Source organism: Mesoplodon mirus (assembly GCF_964341445.2).
Source record: "Mesoplodon mirus genome assembly, chromosome: 15".
Taxonomy (NCBI): domain Eukaryota; kingdom Metazoa; phylum Chordata; class Mammalia; order Artiodactyla; family Ziphiidae; genus Mesoplodon; species Mesoplodon mirus.
The window spans coordinates 69,641,270-69,661,100 of NC_138991.1; the positions used below are offsets into that span (position 1 = coordinate 69,641,270).

Sequence of the window (19,831 nt, forward strand, 5' to 3'; positions counted from 1 at the left end):
CAGGTCTCAGTAAGTGGCAGAGCCTAGATTCCAAACTGAGACTTCAGAGTGAATAAAAAGCCTCGACTCAGCCACGCTTAGCTTTTCTGTAGCCAGGTCCTTTTCTGAGTTTGAGATGCATGTGCATTTTGGACCTATGGATGCGTCCTCTTTCAAGGGGATGCATCGACCTCTGTGTGCCAACTCCACGATGGCGCTCACACACGTGTTCTCGCTGTGGGTAGCAGCTCGGCTCGGTTCCCATCTGATCATAAATTCCTCCAACCTCCCTGCAGCTTAAATACTAGAGACACAAAGAGAAGCTCTAAAGGCATAATGAGAACAGAAGGCCCTCAGCTGAACTCCCATGCCCTCGGTAATGAGGGACAGCATGAATCCAGCCTAAAAAGACAGGAGGACCAGGGGCCCAAAGGGGAATCAAACCACCATCAAACCTCACGGAGTGCCATTCGTCTAGATTGAACCTCTGCTGTGTGCGGAGCCCCAGTCAACTCCACCGGCCCCCTTCCAGTTACCTACACCCCAGCTTAAAGAGAAATGAAGATGAAAGTGCCAGATTCGTTCTGCCCACATCAGTTGGCTGACATCGAGAATACAAACACATGTCCCGCACATGCAAAGACCAGGCCCTCGCATCACGGCCTGGCTTGTATTTTGTGAGACATAATTACAGAAGGAGATTAGACCCGGCAGAGTCTTGGATCAACCTGAGGTGTTATTACGGAAAGCGAAATGGACAGCACCTCTATGCTGTCCCGTCATGGGGTAGCCAACCTTTCCCTGGATGGCCTGTCAAGAGGAGATAGTCCCAACGCTGAGTATTTCCCAGTTGGATGGATATTAATTCATGTATCCCCTTTGCCAACATCTCGATGCTTAGAAACCCTGTCAAAACACATTTTCTCAGCACATCCAGTTGGAAGGCCGGTGTCCTGCCACTGGGTTCTGCAGCTGGTATTGCCTTGGGTACAACCCTCTAAACCTTAAGCTTCCGGTTGTTGCTGAGAAATGCCGAACCATTCTAAGGGCATTTTAATTTTTACTGTTGTTATTGTTATGATTAATTTCCCTGTACCTTTCAATTATTTTACCATTATCTTAGGACATAACAGAAACAATATCATCTTATTAAAGTAGGTGAACACAAAGAATTTTTTATGACACTTTAAAAAATTGATGTGGTTCCTAAAATAGATATTTTAAGATCTCCTCAAGAGGTGCCCATGTAAGATTTAAAAAAATGAACGAGACCTAAAAGCCCCACAAGAATTAGTGTATTTGTTCTCTTGATCCTATAGTGATTTAGAAACAAAACGTTACAGCTAAACAGGATCTTAAAAATCTGCACCTTAAAAGTCAAGGACTTAAAGGCACTGCAGCAACAGAGTTAACCTCAGATTTTCTTGGAACTTGTTTAAAAATGAAATGCAGTTCCTATTTTGGGCTACGCCTAAGCTTAGAAAACAATCCAAATCAAATAGAGCAATCTAAATCTTCACGTTTATTACCAAGGCGAGACTAATTAAAAATGAAAAGGAGTTTTCCTTTTAATGACTTCTGAGACTTTAAAGAGGATAAGTCAAGCATTTTTCTTTCTTTCTTTCTCTTTCCTCCCCTCCCTTACCCTCCCGCCACGAATTGACACTTCTGTCCTTATCCCAGCAAACCAGCGATCTGGGGGACAAGCAACTCTGAGATCCAAAATGCAACACTGCCGCAGCCACTGTGATAAAGTTTTCCCCTTCCAATGTGCATGGCAATTAAATAATGTTAACGGCAGAAACAGTCATAAAAATACTAAGCTACACTTAGCCCTAGAGAAGATTCAGTCTTTCTTAGATGCTATGAGAAGCTTGAGGGTTATGCCCACCCTGCTACCTTACATGGCAAGAGGGCAGGGTTATTTAACCCTGTTAAAAAGGCCAGTTCATTTCCCGCCTCCTTGGACAATGCAGTTACTCTGACTCCCCGCTGGGCAGCGTTTATGATTCGTTGCCACTTCTCCCCAAGTCCGTCTTCATGAGCACCAATAGCTGAGTCAGTCTCCATCTCCATGATCCCCCACCCCCCCAGCCCCGCTTCCGACCCCAGCTCCTTGTGAAGATGGCTTCACTTAACTGGGAGGCTGTGATCACCTGTGTGAGGGCAGGGATACAAGGTTCTTGCTTTTAAAGACAGCAAACTTAGGGCAGCCAGGCGAGCTTGAGAAGGCAGCCTTCTCCTTCTTCAGCTGATTCGGGAGGGGCCAAAGTGACAGTGTAAAAACGCACAGGAAGGACGTTTGCTCCATGGAGTTAAACATGTGTTCATGTGTCATGTTAAGGTGCCCACAGAGGTGAATGAGGCAGGTCAGTTGCCAGCCGGTCGGGCATCCTGGAAAACCGCTGCAAAGCGGGAAGCATCAAATTACATCACCCCCTCCCTAAAGCAGAGTTTCTCAACATTTAATGCACATTGGAATCGCCTGGGCAGCTCTTAAAACCCCCAGGCTACACCCCAAAAAATTCAGCCAAAATCTCTGTGGGTGGGACCCGGGCATTTGAAGTCTCCTCCGCTGATTCAAAAGTGCAGCCACCGGGAGAATCAGTGTCTTCAAGACGTTTGCTTCAGCAGGACTGGCTGAGATGGTCTCTATCCAAGGCACAAAAACTGAGCATTGATTCCAATGGCCGCACATTTGGCTTACTGGGGAGCTGCGGACGAGCACTTGGCCCACAGTGGTGATGTGGGTCTTTTCCGGCATGCAATCTGCAGACCCTGTCTAATATTTTCCATACCGGGCAGTGAGATCACAAACTCCAAAACACTAAATCAAAACCGGAGGCATTACGGGTCTTCAATAAAACTCCATAGCCCATACATGAGGGGAGGGGGGGAGAAAATTAAAACCATCACCGAGCTGCGAACATGTTATATATATGTATATGTAGCAGGCATTGAGATATTGCAGCAATTACAGAGAAAAAGATATCAAGCAGTAACTGCTTAAAAGTGACCAAGTAGCCCGGCAGTAAAAAGTTACTCACAAGTAAAAATCCCATTTGTGCCCCAAAGAAAGCTCATCATAAAAGACACTTGATTTCTGACAAGAAAATGATTTGAGCAGCATTGCAGGGAGAAATAACATAGGGATCTATATGAAAAGTTAAATGAACATGGAGGAGATCCTACTTTGATGAGAACATACAATTCCAGGGGCCTTTAAGACTTCTGAGCTTACACTAAACAAACCAACCCACAAGCCTGGAACAAAGCCTTTATTCCCAAACAGTAAGGTTTCCAAATAGTCTGCTGGATTCAAAAAGTAAAATCATTACCATCTAGTTATGAATGATAATTTTAAGCTTGCAAGAAATGGATAACAGAAAATGGGGGCAGGATGCCTGCTTCACTGTCGGTCTGAGGGGAAGTTGGAAACCCTCTATCAGCAGGTTTCAGAGTTCTTTAGTGCAAACCTCCTAACTGCCCTGTTTCTAGCGCTTGCCTTATGAGATTGGAGAGGACTGACCTTTAATAAGACATCAGACAAATCCATGTAAATCACAACTGGATGGGCATTTCTTTAGTTCAAGAAAAAGGGCTCTACACGTGTCCTTCAGTTTCCATGTCCTCCATCCATTCTCCAGGTCCTATGTCCATGCAGGATCAGAAATTTCCAAAGCATTCAAGGGCAGCACACTTCAAGCTGGTTCCAATTAGGCTGGCCGGTGTGGATGTCTCACACACGTCAATATTTGTAGCAGAGCAAGTCTGATCCACAGGGGCATCCACTAGGCAGTGGGAGACCCTTGCCCACTGCCGCCTGTGCGAGTCATCCTGTAGGCAGACGTGCCATCACTCTCCTGGTCTCCTTTGAAAATGTCCCTTCTGTCCTCTGTACCCGTTAGATCTCTCCTTTTCCAAGTGCCCAGACCATGTACAGGAGATATGCCCCATGGACATTTTAAGTTTCCCAAATATTTCCATTTTTAATATTGCTGTTTAGACTCTTAGCACTGTCATATAAACATTTCTGAGAGCTCACTGCAGTGGTGGAATTTTGACCAGTGCTTGGAGAGCCCTTTGGAGGCTTTTGGTTGATGGAATGAAATGAAATAGATCTAATTAGACAGCGTAGGTCATTTTATATAAGGGGAAATTGAAGCTTATCTGATATGCCCATTGGCAGGGAGAGGAGGGAAACTGTGGATTTTGCTCCCATGAGAATAACCACGAAAGAATTGCAGGGACGCCCGCTGGTCCTTCAGAAAGCTCAAAGAAACCATTTCTTCCTACATGGCACCAGCTTCCTGTAGTTAATTTTTATTACCCAAATGCGACATTTAAAACGTTTCTACTCCAAAAGAAATGTTACAAATGTAGTAGTCAGATCCCTGCATCGCAGGGTAGGAAGCATCTCAGATCTTCGTTTGCTGTGTTTAATTTTCCTCTATTTCTAGTGGAGGTTTCAGGGCAGATTTCTGTTTTCTGATTCCCCCCACCACGCCCCATGCCTCTGAATGGAATCCGGAAACTGTTATTCACACGGACAATACTCATCTATTCTTGTTTGTCCGTTTTATTTTAGGAAAATGAAAAAACATTTCCTTGCTTCTCTCCCCTTGCATTTCCAAGGACCTGCCCGGGTCAGCCCCCAGGGGAGCGGCGTTCCTTCCCATCACTGCCTACTCGACCCGTTTCCAGGCTGGCAACTAAAACGCGCGGCTAGGCAACCAACTTCAAGGCCAGCGTGGTCACCAGCAGGCCAAGTGGAAACAAGCCTCGGGAATCTGTCTGAGAAGCCTACGGTATTTCTTGTGCCTGGGGCTCTATTTTCATGTTAACTGGCATCATCTTCCACATCTTCCATTCGGGGTCTGGGGAGTCTCTGTGTCCCAATCTGGAGCGGCAGGTGCAGGGCGTGACGCACCCACCCTCTTCCCTGTGAGTCCACTCCGCCGCCTGCAACAGAGCCAGTTCAGCCGCGAGCCCTCCTCCCTCCTCCCCTCCCCCCAGGCCCCCAACGCCGCGGTCACTCCGGGTGGGGTTCCGTTGCTTTATCTCACAGTCCCGTTTCCGGCGAGCTAGTTCTCGGTTCGTGCATTCCCTGGGGTTTGCAATTCCCTGATCTGGGTCAGCTCTTCCTCCCTTACGTCTCTGAGCAGCTGTCCACTCCTTACTTACTTCTTTCGAGTTTGCGCGGGATCGCCTTTGCAAAACTCTGTGTGAGTGCGGTTGGTGAGGGCACAATATAACCTGGTGCACAAAGCGCGTTCGTAGCTTGCCCTGTTTCTTTTTTTTTTTTAAGTTAATTTAAAAAGAAAGTGAAGAGACTCGGCTTGACTTTGCTTTCCAACCACACGACTCACGTCACAGTGCACTTAAAATCAGAGCAAAAGTGCGGGGTGTGGGGCTTCCCTGGTGGCGCAGTGGTTGAGAGTCCGCCTGCCGATGCAGGCGACACGGGTTCGTGCCCCGGTCCTGGAAGAACCCACATGTCGCAGAGCGGCTGGGCCCGTGAGCCATGGCCGCTGAGCCTGCGCGTCCGGAGCCTGTGTTCCGCAACGGGAGAGGCCACAACAGTGAGAGGCCCGCGTACCAAAAAAAAAAAAAAAGAAAAAAAGTGCGGGGTGTGCGGGGAGCCAGGACTCCCCCGGAACGCGTGCGGGCTCGCAGGCCTGGGGCGCGCGGGCCGGAGGGAGGCCCCGGCATCCCGTCCCCGCTCCCTCGGATCCCGCGCTGGTCCAGCGGCCCCGGCGGGAGGCGGCTGGGGCGTTCGCCGTTAGTCAGCGGGCTCGGCCCAGGGTCCTCCCGGGATGCTTCCTCTGCGCTCGGGTCCTTCCCGGTCGCCAAAGCGAAGGGCGCCCGGCCCGACGGTTGCTCCTTCAGCCCCGCGGGACCCGAGCGGGACTTCCTTCTGCTGGTTTAGGTTTCTCCTGAAGCCTTTGCGATGCACGGGCTCCGGGAACACCGCGGTCTATTGCAACCGGCGTATTTCGTTTGCACTCAAATAACACCCCGATACAGTCCCACCAAAAAGCAAAGCGACGCAGGGGACGTGAAGTGGGGTGATTGTCGCTCCAAGGATGACCTTGTCACCGAACCTTTATCTCACAGCCTTAACTTTCGGGTTCTGGGCCCAGGCGGCAAACCGCAGGAGTACTCACCCGTAGCCCATCCTGCCTCCCGGGAGGACCGACACCCTCTTCCTGCCTCCTCTTTGCCGCACGCTTTTGGCACGTAGTTGCTACTCTTTTTCTGTCCTGGGAAACCCGCGTCAGTCTCCGAAGCCACTCAGGGACCCTCGAATCTGTCCTTCGCCCTCCGGGCGTCCAGCCCCAGCGGGACGCGTTGTCTCCCGGGTCCCGGCGGGCGCCCTTAGCTCGTCTGCCCTGCGTCCCCGGGAGCCGCTCTTCACTTTGTTCCACGCTGCGCCGAGGCGCTCGAAACAACGGAGCCAAACCCAGCCCAGCAGAGACGTGGAACCCGCGAGCTTTTTACCTCTGCGCGCTCAGCACCGACCACGTCGCCGCCCCCTGCCATGGAGGAGACCAAGCTGCATCCCGGGGAGGTGGAAGAGTCTTTTCCTTTCCTTCTGCAAGCCCACTTTTGGGCCACCGCGCTTCCAGCCCAGCCCGCCGCGCGGGAGCCGGTGGAGCCGAGCCGCGGGCCGACAGGGGGCGACAAACTGTAAGCTTTTTGGCGGCGGGCTGGGAGCAGGCTGTCGCGAGCGCTGTGTGGTCCAGCAGCGGGCAGCCGGCGGCTGGAGGGGTGGTGGTGCGAGGGATGTGGGCTGTGAAATGAGGGCCGGCGGGCTCCGACACCCCAGGGAGCCGCCGGCGCAATCCTCCCAGCGTCTCCTCCAGCCCTGGAAGGTCTTCGCCAAGGGGAGTGGGGAGAAGATGCCGTCCTGGGACCTGGGCTCACCTCCTTGCCCGCGCCCCGAGGTTTACTGGCGTAGGTGGGGTGATGCTCCCCTGACAGGGCGATTGGGGTGAACCACCTCTCACCCAGACACCCCAGTTCTATTTGTTCTTCTCCGAGCGCGCCTACGGGGTGGGGTAGTGGTGGGGGGGAAGAAATGGCTTTAGCTGCTTCACCTTATTTTGAGGGCGCACCGGGTTATGGATGCTGCGTTTCCCGGAATAAAACTTTCTGGCCTCCGGCGCCCGACTTGAAATTCAGGCAACGAAAGTCTAGATCAGGGGCTAACAGGTTGCAAACCACCTGGAGAGAACTGAGAGGGGCGTATCCCACTGCCCGCAGCCTCGGAGGGCCCCACGTCCATCGGGCGCTCAGTGCTCTGCTTGGGGCCTTTGCAGAGTTCCTGGCTTTGCCCACCTTAATCCAAACCACCTTTTCCCTTCTCTGAAACCCGACCCTGCACGGTCGTGGACGGGCCTTATCTTTCAAAGAGTCCCACCCCCAACTCTCGCCAGTGTACTGACTAACCTCTACCGGTCCCTGTGGCCTCCCTGAAGTCCCTGGAGCCCGAGGCTGCACTATGTTTTCTGTGCTGCAGGAAGGGAGAGTCCCCACTTCTTTTGAACCCGGTTTTTCTTTTTCGAAGGATAATTCTTGGAATTATCTGTCGGGGCCTGTGCACTCCCTCTCGAGAGCAGAGGAGGGAAAGGAGTCAGGGACTTGGTCTCCACTACTCCCTGCTGCGCTGGTGGGGTCTGTCTGCGCTTCCAGCAGCATCACCGTGCAGGAGCTGTGTGCAGCTTTCTGCCAGCCCCCAAGCTCTTGGACTTTTGGGGCGATGGCGGCGGGGGACTCTTCCTTCCTTCTGAGGAGAGCTGGGAGCATACAGGAATCCCGGGAGCCAGGGCTTTTCCTAGGCTCCCTCCAAGGCCCCCCTTTCTGCTCCTACGCATTCAGCTAAATGCCCTTGGCAATTACTGGCCCCAAGCTCAGAACTCCCAGGTCCCAGTCTTCTCCTGTCAAAACCAGGAGCTTTCTCCCTTTACCTGTTCTCTCCTGAACCCCACCTCAAGGTTCCCTTTGGGACTGCCACAGTTAGTGACACAGGCTGGGAAATCTACAACTCGATGTTGATGCAGGATAGAAGTAGAGAAAAGTGTTGATGGTTAATGCTAAGCCCAAAGAGTTCAGGGCTGTGCAAACCCCACTTACAGGAAGGGAAAAGGACCATTCAGTGGTTTAACAAAGACCCCTTGGAAGCCACAGGTGCTGGGTGAAAGGTGAGGCCACGCCCCCCCCAGCATGGACAGATGCAGGTTTCCAGCTTGGAAGACAAGGAACTGGAACGGCCTAGAGCAGGAGCTATAGCGTTTGTCCTCTGGCAGGCCACCAGGACGCCCCTGGGGTCTGGACAGTGTGGGGTCCCTATTCTGGGGGCAGCAGGTCAGAATCCCTTTCCGACCTGAGTCCTGGGTCACCTCTCTGAGAGAAATGAGTTCAAGTGGGTGGGCCTGTCCACAGGGAGACAGAATCTAGAATGTGCCCCCTCTCACATCACTGAAATCACACTACCATCCCAAGGAGTGGGTAGCTGTTAAACATTGTAAAGATTTTCTGAGAGCGGAATTGGGGTGTCAGCCAGAAGTGGGGGCACTCTGGAGTCACTCAATCGCAAACGCTTTGGACCCGGCTGGCCAGGCGCCCTGCATTACCCTGGGCTCTCACTGCGACACCCGCACGCTGCCCGCCCGCCCGGAGTTGGGGCGCTGGGACCGCTCTTCCCCTGACCCTGCCCAGTGAGAGGGACGGGAGAGGTAGCCCCACACTGACCACCGTGCCATAATCGACTTTAATCCTCGGATATCTTAGCAGTAATGGCAGCGGAGGTTAGTGATACAACGAAAACAACTAAAACCCAAACTAGTACTAGTACTAATAAGTACTCATCAATTTGAAATGACTAGCCCATCATTCTCAAAACCCGAGGGGTGAGGGGCTTCGAGGGAAGCGGAGCAAGTGGAAGGTCCCAGGCCCGGCTGGGGTTAGGACTGTGTGTGTGTGTGTGTGTGTGTGTGTGTGTGTGTGTGTGTGTAGGGGGCTGGGTTCCGAAGGAGGGCCGAGGGGGGAGCACAGAAGGAGGGGGTAGAGTTTCAGCGCGGGAAGGGGGGCGCCGGGGCGCAGTGACGGGAACCAATGAGCTGCCAACTCGCGCGTCTCCGGCGTGACTGCCTAGATTGACGTGGAGGACACGTCAAATTGATCCCCGCACTCCGCAGCCTCCCGGTCAGACGAATTTCTCCTAATCGGATGAAGTTCACCCTAGGCCTGGGGTCGCGGGCGTGGAGAGTGTCCTGGGAGCGGGCGGCGGGCGGCGGCGCGCTCGGCAGCGGCTCACGGCGCTCTTCCAGCCCGCGGCCCGGCCGCCGCGGCTCTCGGCTCGCGCGCGCCCTCCCTCTATGCCTCTCCCGCGGCGGCGGCGCCCCAGCTCTCCCGGACCGCGCCGGGCCCAGCCCCGGCCGCCTCGGCGCCAGGCAGCCGGCCGGCCCGCGCGCCATGGGTAAGGGGCGGGCGGACGAGGCGGGGGGTGTCCCGGCGCCTCCCTTTCCTCGCGCCCGCGGTCCCTGGGAGACCAGGTCCCGGGTCCCGGACTGGCCGCGTTCTCCGCACGCCCCCAGCCCCGGGCGTGGGTGGGGGGCGCTCGGCGTGTCGCGGGAGGGGATGTCCCAAGTAGACGCGTCGGAAGTCGCGAAAGGGCACGGAGGGCTGAAGCGCGCGGCTCCCCCCTCCGTGGTCCCTGCGCGCGTGCCAACTCCCGGGACCGGACCGGGTCTGTTTGCTCGGACTCCGAGGACCCGCCGGTCACCTTCGGAGGTGCCCCGGGTGCAGCCCCTGTCCCTGCGCGGCCCCCCTCGGCTAACCCGCCGGTGTTTTTTCCCCTCCCCTCACTCTCGTCGGGCGCGTCCGCAGAGCAGACGTACGGCGAGGTGAACCAGCTGGGCGGCGTGTTCGTCAACGGCCGCCCCCTGCCCAACGCCATCCGCCTGCGCATCGTGGAGCTGGCGCAGCTGGGCATCCGACCCTGTGACATCAGCCGGCAGCTTCGCGTATCCCACGGCTGCGTGAGCAAGATCCTGGCGCGCTACAACGAGACGGGCTCCATCCTGCCCGGGGCCATTGGGGGCAGCAAACCCCGCGTCACTACCCCCAACGTGGTCAAGCACATCCGGGACTACAAGCAGGGCGACCCCGGCATCTTTGCCTGGGAGATCCGCGACCGGCTGCTGGCCGACGGCGTCTGCGACAAGTACAACGTGCCCTCTGTGAGTTCCATCAGCCGTATCCTGCGCAATAAGATTGGCAGCCTGGCGCAGCCCGGCCCGTACGAGGCGAGCAAGCAGCCGCCGCCGCAGCCGGCGCTGCCCTATAACCACATCTACCAGTATCCCTACCCCAGCCCCGTGTCGCCCACGGGCGCCAAGATGGGCAGCCACCACGGGGTCCCGGGCACAGCGGGCCACGTCAGCATCCCCCGTTCATGGCCCTCGGCTCACTCGGTCAGCAATATCCTGGGCATCCGGACGTTTATGGAGCAAACAGGTCAGTGGCGCCGGCCTTCTGTAGCCTTCCTGGAAGGGGCAGAAGTGGAGGGGGCGGGGAGGCATGCGGGTGAGGGGTCACTCTCGCGGGCCTCCTCCAACCGGTTTTGGCTCAGGGGAGGGCTCCGGGTTGGCCAGGGAGACTGAGGGTCCCGGGCCTTCTGTGGGAGTCCTCGGACATCTTGAACTTTTTATGACAAATATGGAAAATATTTCCCAAATAGAAGAGCAATCACCGACCACAAATTCGGAGGCTTGAAATTGCGCTTTTTCATTCTTGCAAGAAGTATGCAAACCCCTATCGCCAGATCTAAGCCAAACAAACCGCAAAGTCAATTCTGCGACCCTTTCTTAAGATCCCGATCTTTCGGGATCCCTCACCATTCCCCAAAGGGCTCTGTCCCTCCCAGGCCCAAAGGCTCTTTGAGTAAAAGGCGAAGGGTCTGGCTGGCCTGTCTTGCTGAGTGGCCTGAATCTCCAGCAGGCCCCATGGCCTGGCGGGTGACAGGCGCCTGCAGGCTGCAGCCATCCTCAGGGTGAAAGCTCCCAAGAATTTGCCCTTGGCCTGCAATCTCTGGGTGTGGAGGGAGGGGACGGAGAGAGGGGGGAAAGTTAGGGGCAGTTTTGGTGAGGGGCTCGGAAGAATGGGTGGGGGCCGGGACCGGGTCCGTAGTCTCTTTGCACTGTCCCCTGCCCCCAGCAGCCGGCCAGAGAGTGGCATGTTATTAGGTGCGCAGACTCAGCAGGAGCGTAAGAGGCACAATTCACCGTAGCCCAAGAGACAGGAGGGGCGTCCAGAAAGAAACTGAAGGCTTAGCTCCAGCGGCTGTGGGCCGCGCCTCCAGGCCGTGCACAGGCTTCATTTCTCCTTGTGGCTCAAACCCAGCCTGGGCCGCAGGCTTGGGCCAAAGCTTCCCATGGAGCGTCCGGTGGGGAGCTAGCGGGGAGGTGACCTCTCCAAGCCTGAGCTCAGATCTGGAGCTTTTTCTCGGTTTCCTGCACACACACGTGCGCGAGGAGCAGACCTGTGCCAGGGACGCTCACGGGTGGCTGGGATGATGCCTCTTTCTGGAGGCCTGGGATGTCTCTGGAGGGAGTTGTGAGTAGAGATGGCTTCCAGCCCTCCAGACGCTTCTTGAGACATTGAGAAGCCCATATAATTCTCTTGAGCCTGCTGTGGATTTGAACTTGGACCTTTTGGGGCACCGTCTCTGGAAAGTGGAAAAGCCCCCTGGGCAGAGGGCGCTCAGACCTGGCCGTCAGCCTCTGCCTGCCAGAAACCTCCTGTTTCGTGGGAAGCGGGTGGAGACCTGGGAGGAGCGAGGGGAAGGTCCCCAGCACCCTCTCTCTGCCCCGCTGGGAGCAACAGCGAAATCTGGGGTCCCCGCTGCCCTGAGCATCTGCCGCCGGGTGTTCAGAGGAGCCTGGGTCGTGCCTTCGGATTTGGGCTGGGCGCTGGTAGGCATGTGTGTAGATGTCCGGGCCAGAGGGCTGCCCGTGTGCCCAGCGCGGACTCAGATGCCTCTTCTAATTCTCCTGTGTCCCCGCAGGGGCCCTGGGGGGGAGCGAAGGCGCCGCCTACTCCCCGAAGATGGAAGACTGGGCCGGAGTGAACCGCACGGCCTTCCCCGCCAGCCCAGCCGTGAACGGGCTCGAGAAACCTGCCTTGGAGGCAGACATTAAATACACGCAGGTAACTGAGCGCGGGGAAGGAGGCGTCCTTAATCAGGGGAGAGGGAGAGGTAGGGGGGTAGGGAGAAAGAGAAGAGACCCCCTCCACCCCCGGGGGAGGCGAGTTGGGCTGAAGGTTGAGGTCTGGTCTGCAGGCATATTTCTCTCCTTTCCTAGGAGGGGATTGACTTGCCTTTTGCCAAGACACTTTTGCTAAAAAACCTGGGACCCGTTAACACAAAAGGTTGAGGACCGACTCCTTTTCTCTAAGTCCCGGATGGTGAATATCATGACCCCCTTCACCTTTTGTTATTATTTCTAACAATTTGAGTGGACATCGCTTTGCCACAGTCCTTGCCAGGACAATTAGAGGCCAGACTTCGCATGGGGAATCACTGTGGGGACAGCAGGGAGAATGGGGAGCCCCCCACCCTGTAACTGCCGGTGCTGGAGAAGCCGACGGGATTGCCCGCTGCCGACGGTCTGTCGCTCTCTCTCCCCGCAGTCGGCCTCCGGCCTCCCCGCGGTGGGCGGCTTCCTCCCGGCCTGCGCCTACCCGGCCTCCAACCAGCACGGTGTGTACAGCTCGCCGGCCGGCGGCTACCTCGCCCCGGGCCCGCCGTGGCCGCCGGCGCAGGGGCCCCCGCTGGCGCCCCCCGGGGCCGGCGTCACCGTACACGGCGGGGAGCTTGCCGCAGCCGTGACCTTCAAGCATCCCAGCCGAGAAGGTGAGGGGCGCGGGCCGGCGGGAGGGGTTCAGACGAATGCTGGAGAATTAGGAAGGGTGCAAAGGAGCAAAGGAGAGAGACAGACAGAGACAGAGACAGAGAGGCTGGAGTGGGTACCGGCATAGATTCTTCCTTTGGGTTACACTTTAAGCCAGAGCAGATTAATTTCTAATAGTTATAAGCCGTGTCCCTAGAAAGGCAGGCAGAGATTGAGAGAGGTCCCAGGACTGTCCCCTAACTTGTATGGATTAAGAAGACCCCCTCTCTGGGTCTCATTTCTCTGTCCGTAGAAGGGTCTAGAAGGCACCCTCCAGGGGCACCTTCCTGTGGCCTGTGGAGCTGTACCTTCTGTGGAGGACCTGCTGTGGCACCTGAACCCCGCAGGTGGGGTTGGACCTGCCCTGGCCCGGACCCCTTCCACACAGTGCCAACCTCTTTCTTCCATGTCCGAGTTTTTTTTTTTTTTTTTTTTCCAAGCAGTCCCTGTTCTCCCCTTGCATTTATCTTCTTCAACACATCCTTTGGGAAAGGAGACAGCATTTCAATCATGTGTCTCTAAGTCTAGACTCTTCTCCTCCTCCTCCTCCATAAATCTGCGCTCTGATAAACCAACTAACAGATTTGAGGTATTTAATTCACGGTCCACAGTGCGAGGGGCATCTTGTTACACTGACCTTTGGGTTCTAGTTTTTCCTATAACTTGGGAAAAGCTCACCTGCCCTTGACTCTGCATTTTCCTCACGGTGAAAGGAATGACTGGGTTTGCCAATTTCCAACCTGCCTGCTTTTAGGTTCTGAGCGCCAGGAATTTGCAACTTCACCTCCTCTAGGAAAAGGCAGGAGTCACTCCGGGGAAGAGGTGGGGCCTCTTGGCCTCAGCAGCAATGGAGGCTGAGCATGAACCTGGGGGCTGCGTGGGGCACAGGGATGTTCCAGATGTCCGAAGGGTCTTTACAGCTGATCTGCCTTATACCCACCCAGGCAGAAGTGGGGGCAGGTGGCACTGGGTAGGCAGAGGAAAGGAGGGGCTTCCTCTTTGGTGACACTCAGGCAAAAACTTTATTTCCAAGTAGTTTCATTGAGACGTAATAGCGTGATCTATGAAAGAGAGAGAGACAGAAAGAAAGTGAGAGAGAGGATTAAGATGCCATCATTAACAGTCAAGCGGAGGAACAAAAGTTAAATTTTTTTTGCACTTTTTTAGAGCACAAAAATTCTGGGATATCAATTTACAAATATTGAGAATTAGAACTCCTTCAAGCTTTAAATTTAGTTTAAATAATAGGAAAATTCCACTTGTTCATTTACAGGAAAATCCAAGTAAAGGGAATTTTAAAAGTCGAGACTCAGAGCTCCTTCAATCTTTCCCTTTAAGGACAGATAAGGGGTCTTAGGGGAAGTGTTTTGCTCAGAGCCTTGTCCTTGGACTCGGACTCCGCACCTGAGGTTATCTGTTGAATTAGAAATTGAAACAGAATTTACCAAATTATATTCATTAGACTAATCCTTTAACTAAGCAGGTTCATTTGATTTAGAAAAGTGTATCTACAAATTTAAACGATTCCCCCTGGGCTGACCCCAAGAAGCAGGAAGACTTAGAAAAAGGACTCACTATCTTCAGAGTGATGCGGTCCTTTCCTAACAGAGCCATTCTGTCCCAGGGCATTTCAAGCGCCACCTTAGAAACAGATTATGAAATGTAGGTAATAATCCAAACGTGAAACACACAGTTCTGAATTCTAGGCTAACTCTAGTTAATTTGATGGGCAGGGGGTACTCACTGGTGGTTAATTTTCTTTGGAAGATACTTTCCTTTCAGAAATACAGAGCCATTGAATGACACTGGCATTCCTGTCCATTTCACCATTATTTTCACTTCTACTATGAAACATCCCACCCATTTCCAAAATCTGCAGCAATAATTAGCTACATTCATTGTTAAATTAATAACAATATTCTGATCCTGACAGTTCTTTAAAGATCCAGGTAAAGGGTCATCGAATAAATCAGGTCGATCATTGAAAATGATTTCTTCAGCTGGCATACAAATGTTTGTGTTTGAACAGGAACATATAAATAATGAGAATTGCATATCTACTTGGGTTATGGATTTTTACTCTTCTCATTGGCAGAGAAACGGACTTGAAAGATTGCCCCCACCCACAAGTGGTCTTTGAAAAATTACAAAGCAAAGCAATGTGAATCACTGCCTTTAATTTTCTAATCATTGCTTAAGAAATTATCTTCAAAGAAACCTATCCCATAAGACAATTTACTATCATTAATTGTTCATAAGAGTAGTAGGAATAGCATCTATTGAACTTCCTCAGTAAGAAAACAGTTTCTATACTGAAAGCGGTTTAATATCATGAATGCTCAGTATAAAACAAATACTTCTGATCATCTAGTCCATACACGGAAAATATACACATAATAATATACATTATATTTTATATATGTATATACATATATTTCAATATGTCCTCCACATCAGGTGCAAATGAACATTATTATCCTAAGATAAGCTTACTCAGATGTCAAATTATTCATTACAATTTATTAACTTTATCTTGGTAGAGGGTTGTGAGTCTGGGTTCCCTATTATTTAGGCAAGATAGTGTGATTTACATTTCCCGACGGTGAAAGGAAACTTTAATTCTTAAGGCCTGAGAGCACAGGAAAGTTCCACTTCATCTACAAGTGGAGGGGAGCCCGTGTTCTAGGAATTCCGACCCCTATCCAGACAAGACAATCTCCCTCCCCTTCCCCTTCCAGACAGGTGACAGACCCCAGCAGGCATTCCCTCAAGACAAATGGTATTTACAGAGTGTTTTCAGAAACCTCAAAACCTCCTGGCTCTGAGGTCCCTCCCAGCCGGGTTTTGGAAAGACTAAAGATTTGGAAATCAAATTTATAAGACATTGCATAGGCTCAAAGAAAATGTGTCTTTTATATTTGTTAGAGATAACTCGCGGCTTGTTCCAGTCACCCCTGCTCCGGATTAATTCTTGAAGGATCCTAAAAGCGAACTTTGCCAGGAACACTAGGGCGCAAGCGTTGGCCTGAGAGCCCGCCGCCGCCAACCTCGGTCTCCTTGGACACAGCCTTGGGAGACCCCTTTCCAGGATTCCGCTGACATCTCCCCCATCCCCGCCCCGCCCCACCCCAGGGTCCCAGTGGCCCTGGAATGGAAGTACCAGTATTTTTTTAAAAAAACCTTGTCCCCATTCCTGCCCATTAAGATTAAATAAGCTTGCAGAGCGCTTAACGCCGGCCCGAGCCTTCGTGGGGGCCCCGCGACGTACCCACTCCGTCGCCCAGTTTACTGCAGGTGGGAAAGGAGGGGCGGAGGGGTCCTATGGGGAGGGACTGGGGCGGGGAAGAGCTACAAACGCAGCAGCAGGCTCGCCCCCGTAGAGTGGAGTGAAATCTGTCTCTGGTCTCCCGGTGTTTATTTTTCACGAGTTCATTTTCTCGCTTGTCTCTCAGGCAACCGGCCCTTGGCTGAGAAACCTCCTTCTCCGGAGTTGTTTTCTAAACAGGCCCTCACCTCCAAGTGTGTGTACTGGGTGGAATGAAAAGGTCTGAAAACTTCGTCGGCTGAGCGGCCACAACTGTGTTTAGGAAAGAGAGCTGAGAGGCAAGGGAGAGCGAGGGGTCGGTCCTGGAAAGGTCTTCAGACCCCTTCGCCACCTCTGCGAAACCAGATGTGCGCGCGCGCGCCCCTGGCGCAGAGGTGTGGGCCCGGCTCCGCGCGGCCCCGGGGCGGTGCGCCAGAGCCGGGGCGAGGGCAGCTGCAGGAGGAAACAGCCGGGAGCTCCCCCTCACCCCAAACTGAGGCGCCCCCAAGCTCCCCCTTTAAAGGAGGACGTGTGGAGGAGAAAAGAAAGTTGAAAACAGGCGCTTTTAGGTATAAATAAGCCTGTGCTTTCCAGCGCAGGAGAAGCCGAGGGGCCGGGCGTCGGGAAAGGGAAAAACAGGGGTTGCACAATCGTGGCGTCAATTTTCTGGCTTCCAGTAGCAAAACTTGGGCCCCTTCCCAAAACCCTAAATAATAGAGCAACTCGCTGAATGCTGCCTAATATGGCAAGTCCACTGTCACTAAATCCGGAGGCCCACAGGCCCCAGGACGTGCTGTGCCCACAGTGATGAGCGCATCTGGATCCCCGGGCCGCGGGGGCAGAACGAAGTCTGCTGCCCGCCTAACGCACGACCGCCTCCCACGTCGGGGGTGACCCTGGCCACCCCGGGCCCTCCCCGTGGGGCATCTTGGGGACCCACCCCCACTCGATTCCCCCCCGGCCCATCGCGGGCCCTGAGCTGCTTTGAGGACCGTGACCTGACGCGCTGGCAGCCTCTTGGGCCGGTGCGCCAGCTGGGTCTGGGGTGGGTGGTGGCTCGGGAGGCGGGGTGCGCGGATCTCAGCTCCCAGCTCCCTCCCCGGTCTGGGATCGGACCACCGCCCCGCCCGTGGCCGCCTGGCTCGGCAGCGCCTCCCTGCGCCCGGCGCCCGCTTTACTGAGCGGCGCGGGGCGTCTGCAGGCGGGCCCTGCGCGGAGAGCCGCGACCCAGGCTGGGCGGGCCAGCGGCTTCCGCGGGGCCGCGAAGGGTGGGTGCCGAAGGCTCCGTGGAGCGCGGTCTCGATGCCTCCTTGCAGCCCCCAGATGTGGAGCGCGCGCCGCCCCTTCTCCCCGGGACCCTGCGCTGTCGGCCGTGTTCCCGGGCATCGCGTTCCCCGGGTCTCCCGCTCGGCGCCGCTACCGGCAGTGACCCCACGCCCTGTGCTTCCTCCCGCAGTGGCCGACCGGAAGCCGCCCAGCCCCGGCGGCAAGGCCCCCGACGGCCTCGGGAGCTTACACGGACTGCCCGTCCCGGCCTCGACCTCCTAGGGCCGCGCGTCCGTGAGCCGAGCCCAAGCCCGAGCCCGGAGGCGGCGGCGGAGCGGCGGGCGCAGTGGGGCGCGGACCCTAGGACTCGCCGCGGCCGAAGTGCCCATCAGCCCCGGCCTCGCCCGGCCCCGCGCCCGGCAGCTGCGCTTCCTCCATCGGCCGGGGTTTTCGGCTTCTCTGAACTTTGGCTTCAGACTGTTGCATCCTCGTCGCCGCGACCTTTGCTCTGACGTGGCCTCCCTCGTCCAGCGGGCCTCCAGCGTCTTTTCCTACTTCTCCCCGGGCTGTTTGGCACCGCCCCTCCCTCCCTTTCTCTCCCTTCCCCTCTCTCCCTCTTTCCCGCTCTGCTTCGCTTCCCTTCTTCCTCCCTTTCCTCCCTCCTTCCTCCCTTTCCTCCCTCCTTCCTCCTGAGCCTCCTTTCCTTCCCCACCTTCGCCCTCTTCATTTCCCCCTCTATCTCGCTTCCTTTCCTCCCTCCGTCTCCCCGTCGACGTGGGCTCCCTTTCCTGGGGTCCAGCCGGGTCCGCCGTCTTCTCTCCTTGGCCTTTACAAGTCACGACTCTGCCCCTCCTTATTGGCACTGCCCGGACCCTCACCCCCTTGCCGAGAGCACCAGACCAGGCTCCACGACAGGCCCTCCTCTCTTTAGCCTCCACCCCTCCGGGGGCCCCAGGCCTCACCGAGGGGCTCCATCCTGGGAAATGGAGAAGCCACAGTTTTTATTTCATATTTTTATAACCATGAACCCAAACAAAACCTCGGTGAACTGTCCCTTCTTCTCCCCCACCCCACTACCCCAAGGATATTATCTGGAAATATTCTTGTTTGGATGTTTTCTCAGTGCCCAGTGGCTGGGCTTCTCTTTGCTTCCTCTGAGATGATGTCACCCCAAAGAAGACTGGGGTAGGAGTAGGGGCACTGGGACCACTGTGTTTTCTGTAGTTAGAAAACCATGCGTGCCCTGGAGGTGCCCCCTCCTACCCCTCCACACCCAACAGGAGGGAATCTGGCATATGGTAGATGCATCAGCACTGTCTTTTGGTATTCAGGGGTCAGCACATTTGTTAATTTAAACCACAAACTGCTTCCGGGTACAAAGGTGCAATCTGGCTTCTGGTTTGCAAAGGGGTGGGGGTCAGAAAAATCCAGAAAGTGTCTTCTAGAGCAGGACACAAGCTCTGTTCACTGCTCCCAAGTTCAGGAGCACTGGTGGCAGGACCCTGGACATAAAACTGCAACCTCTGTAGTCAGAAAAATGTCACTGGTGAGAGTCTGACATCACCTGTTAACCGTGGCTACCTTTGAATAAAGGAAAGCGTCTGTATGTGTGCTTTGTAAGGGTGAGCAAGTCTGTGTCCAGACTGGAGTGTTGTATAGGTATGTCTCAGTGACCTAGCCCCTGGGTTTCCAGCATAAACACTATTAAGAAGGAATTGTTCTGGGACTTCCCTGGTGGTCCAGTGGTTAAGATCCCATGCCTCCAATGCAGGGGGCACGGGTTCGATCCCTGGTTGGGGGAACTAAGTTCCTGCAAAGAGGGATTTGTTTTATTGGTTTACTCCTTAGCACTTTGTAACCCAGGTTGAGGTGGAAGAGAAAATGAGAGGGGAGGAACATTTTCAGGGATGGTCCCTGGAAACTCGAGGTAGAGAGACAGAATGCAGAAACCATCCTAAAATGAAGTCAATTCTTAGAGGAAAAAAATGGGCAGAAGGCAGTGAGGAACAATGGAGGACTTTTCCAGAACATTTTTTTAACATTCTAAAGCTAAAGAAAACTATCACAGGCTACCAAATAACCTAGGGATTTCTCACTGCAGAGGAGTCTCTGGCTACTTGTTTTGTTTTTCCTCCCACTGTTTGCTTTTCGAAAACGGACAGCAGAGATTTTCGAATTGAAGGCTTTGCTTGTAAGTGGAGCTGTCTGCTTGGAGGGAACCGTTGGGGAAATTATTTTCATTGCATCTCACTGCAATAGTACCTGCTGGAGGTATTCATCAAAACTTATGAAAAGAATATCTGCTTTTTTTCATATAGAGGCTTTT

General features: G+C 54.5%; 1 protein-coding gene across 1 annotated transcript; it reads left to right on the forward strand.

Annotated features, from left to right (window-relative positions):
- Window positions 1-9,210: 9,210 nt before the first annotated feature.
- PAX1 (paired box 1) lies at window positions 9,211-17,787 on the forward strand (the record flags this gene model as incomplete). Its single annotated transcript, XM_082644582.1, has 5 exons — window positions 9,211-9,460; window positions 9,871-10,500; window positions 12,050-12,192; window positions 12,676-12,898; window positions 17,696-17,787. The coding sequence occupies 5 exons, from the start codon at window positions 9,211-9,213 to the stop codon at window positions 17,785-17,787; spliced, it is 1,338 nt and encodes a 445-aa protein (XP_082500708.1).
- Between the last annotated feature and the right edge of the window lie 2,044 nt (window positions 17,788-19,831).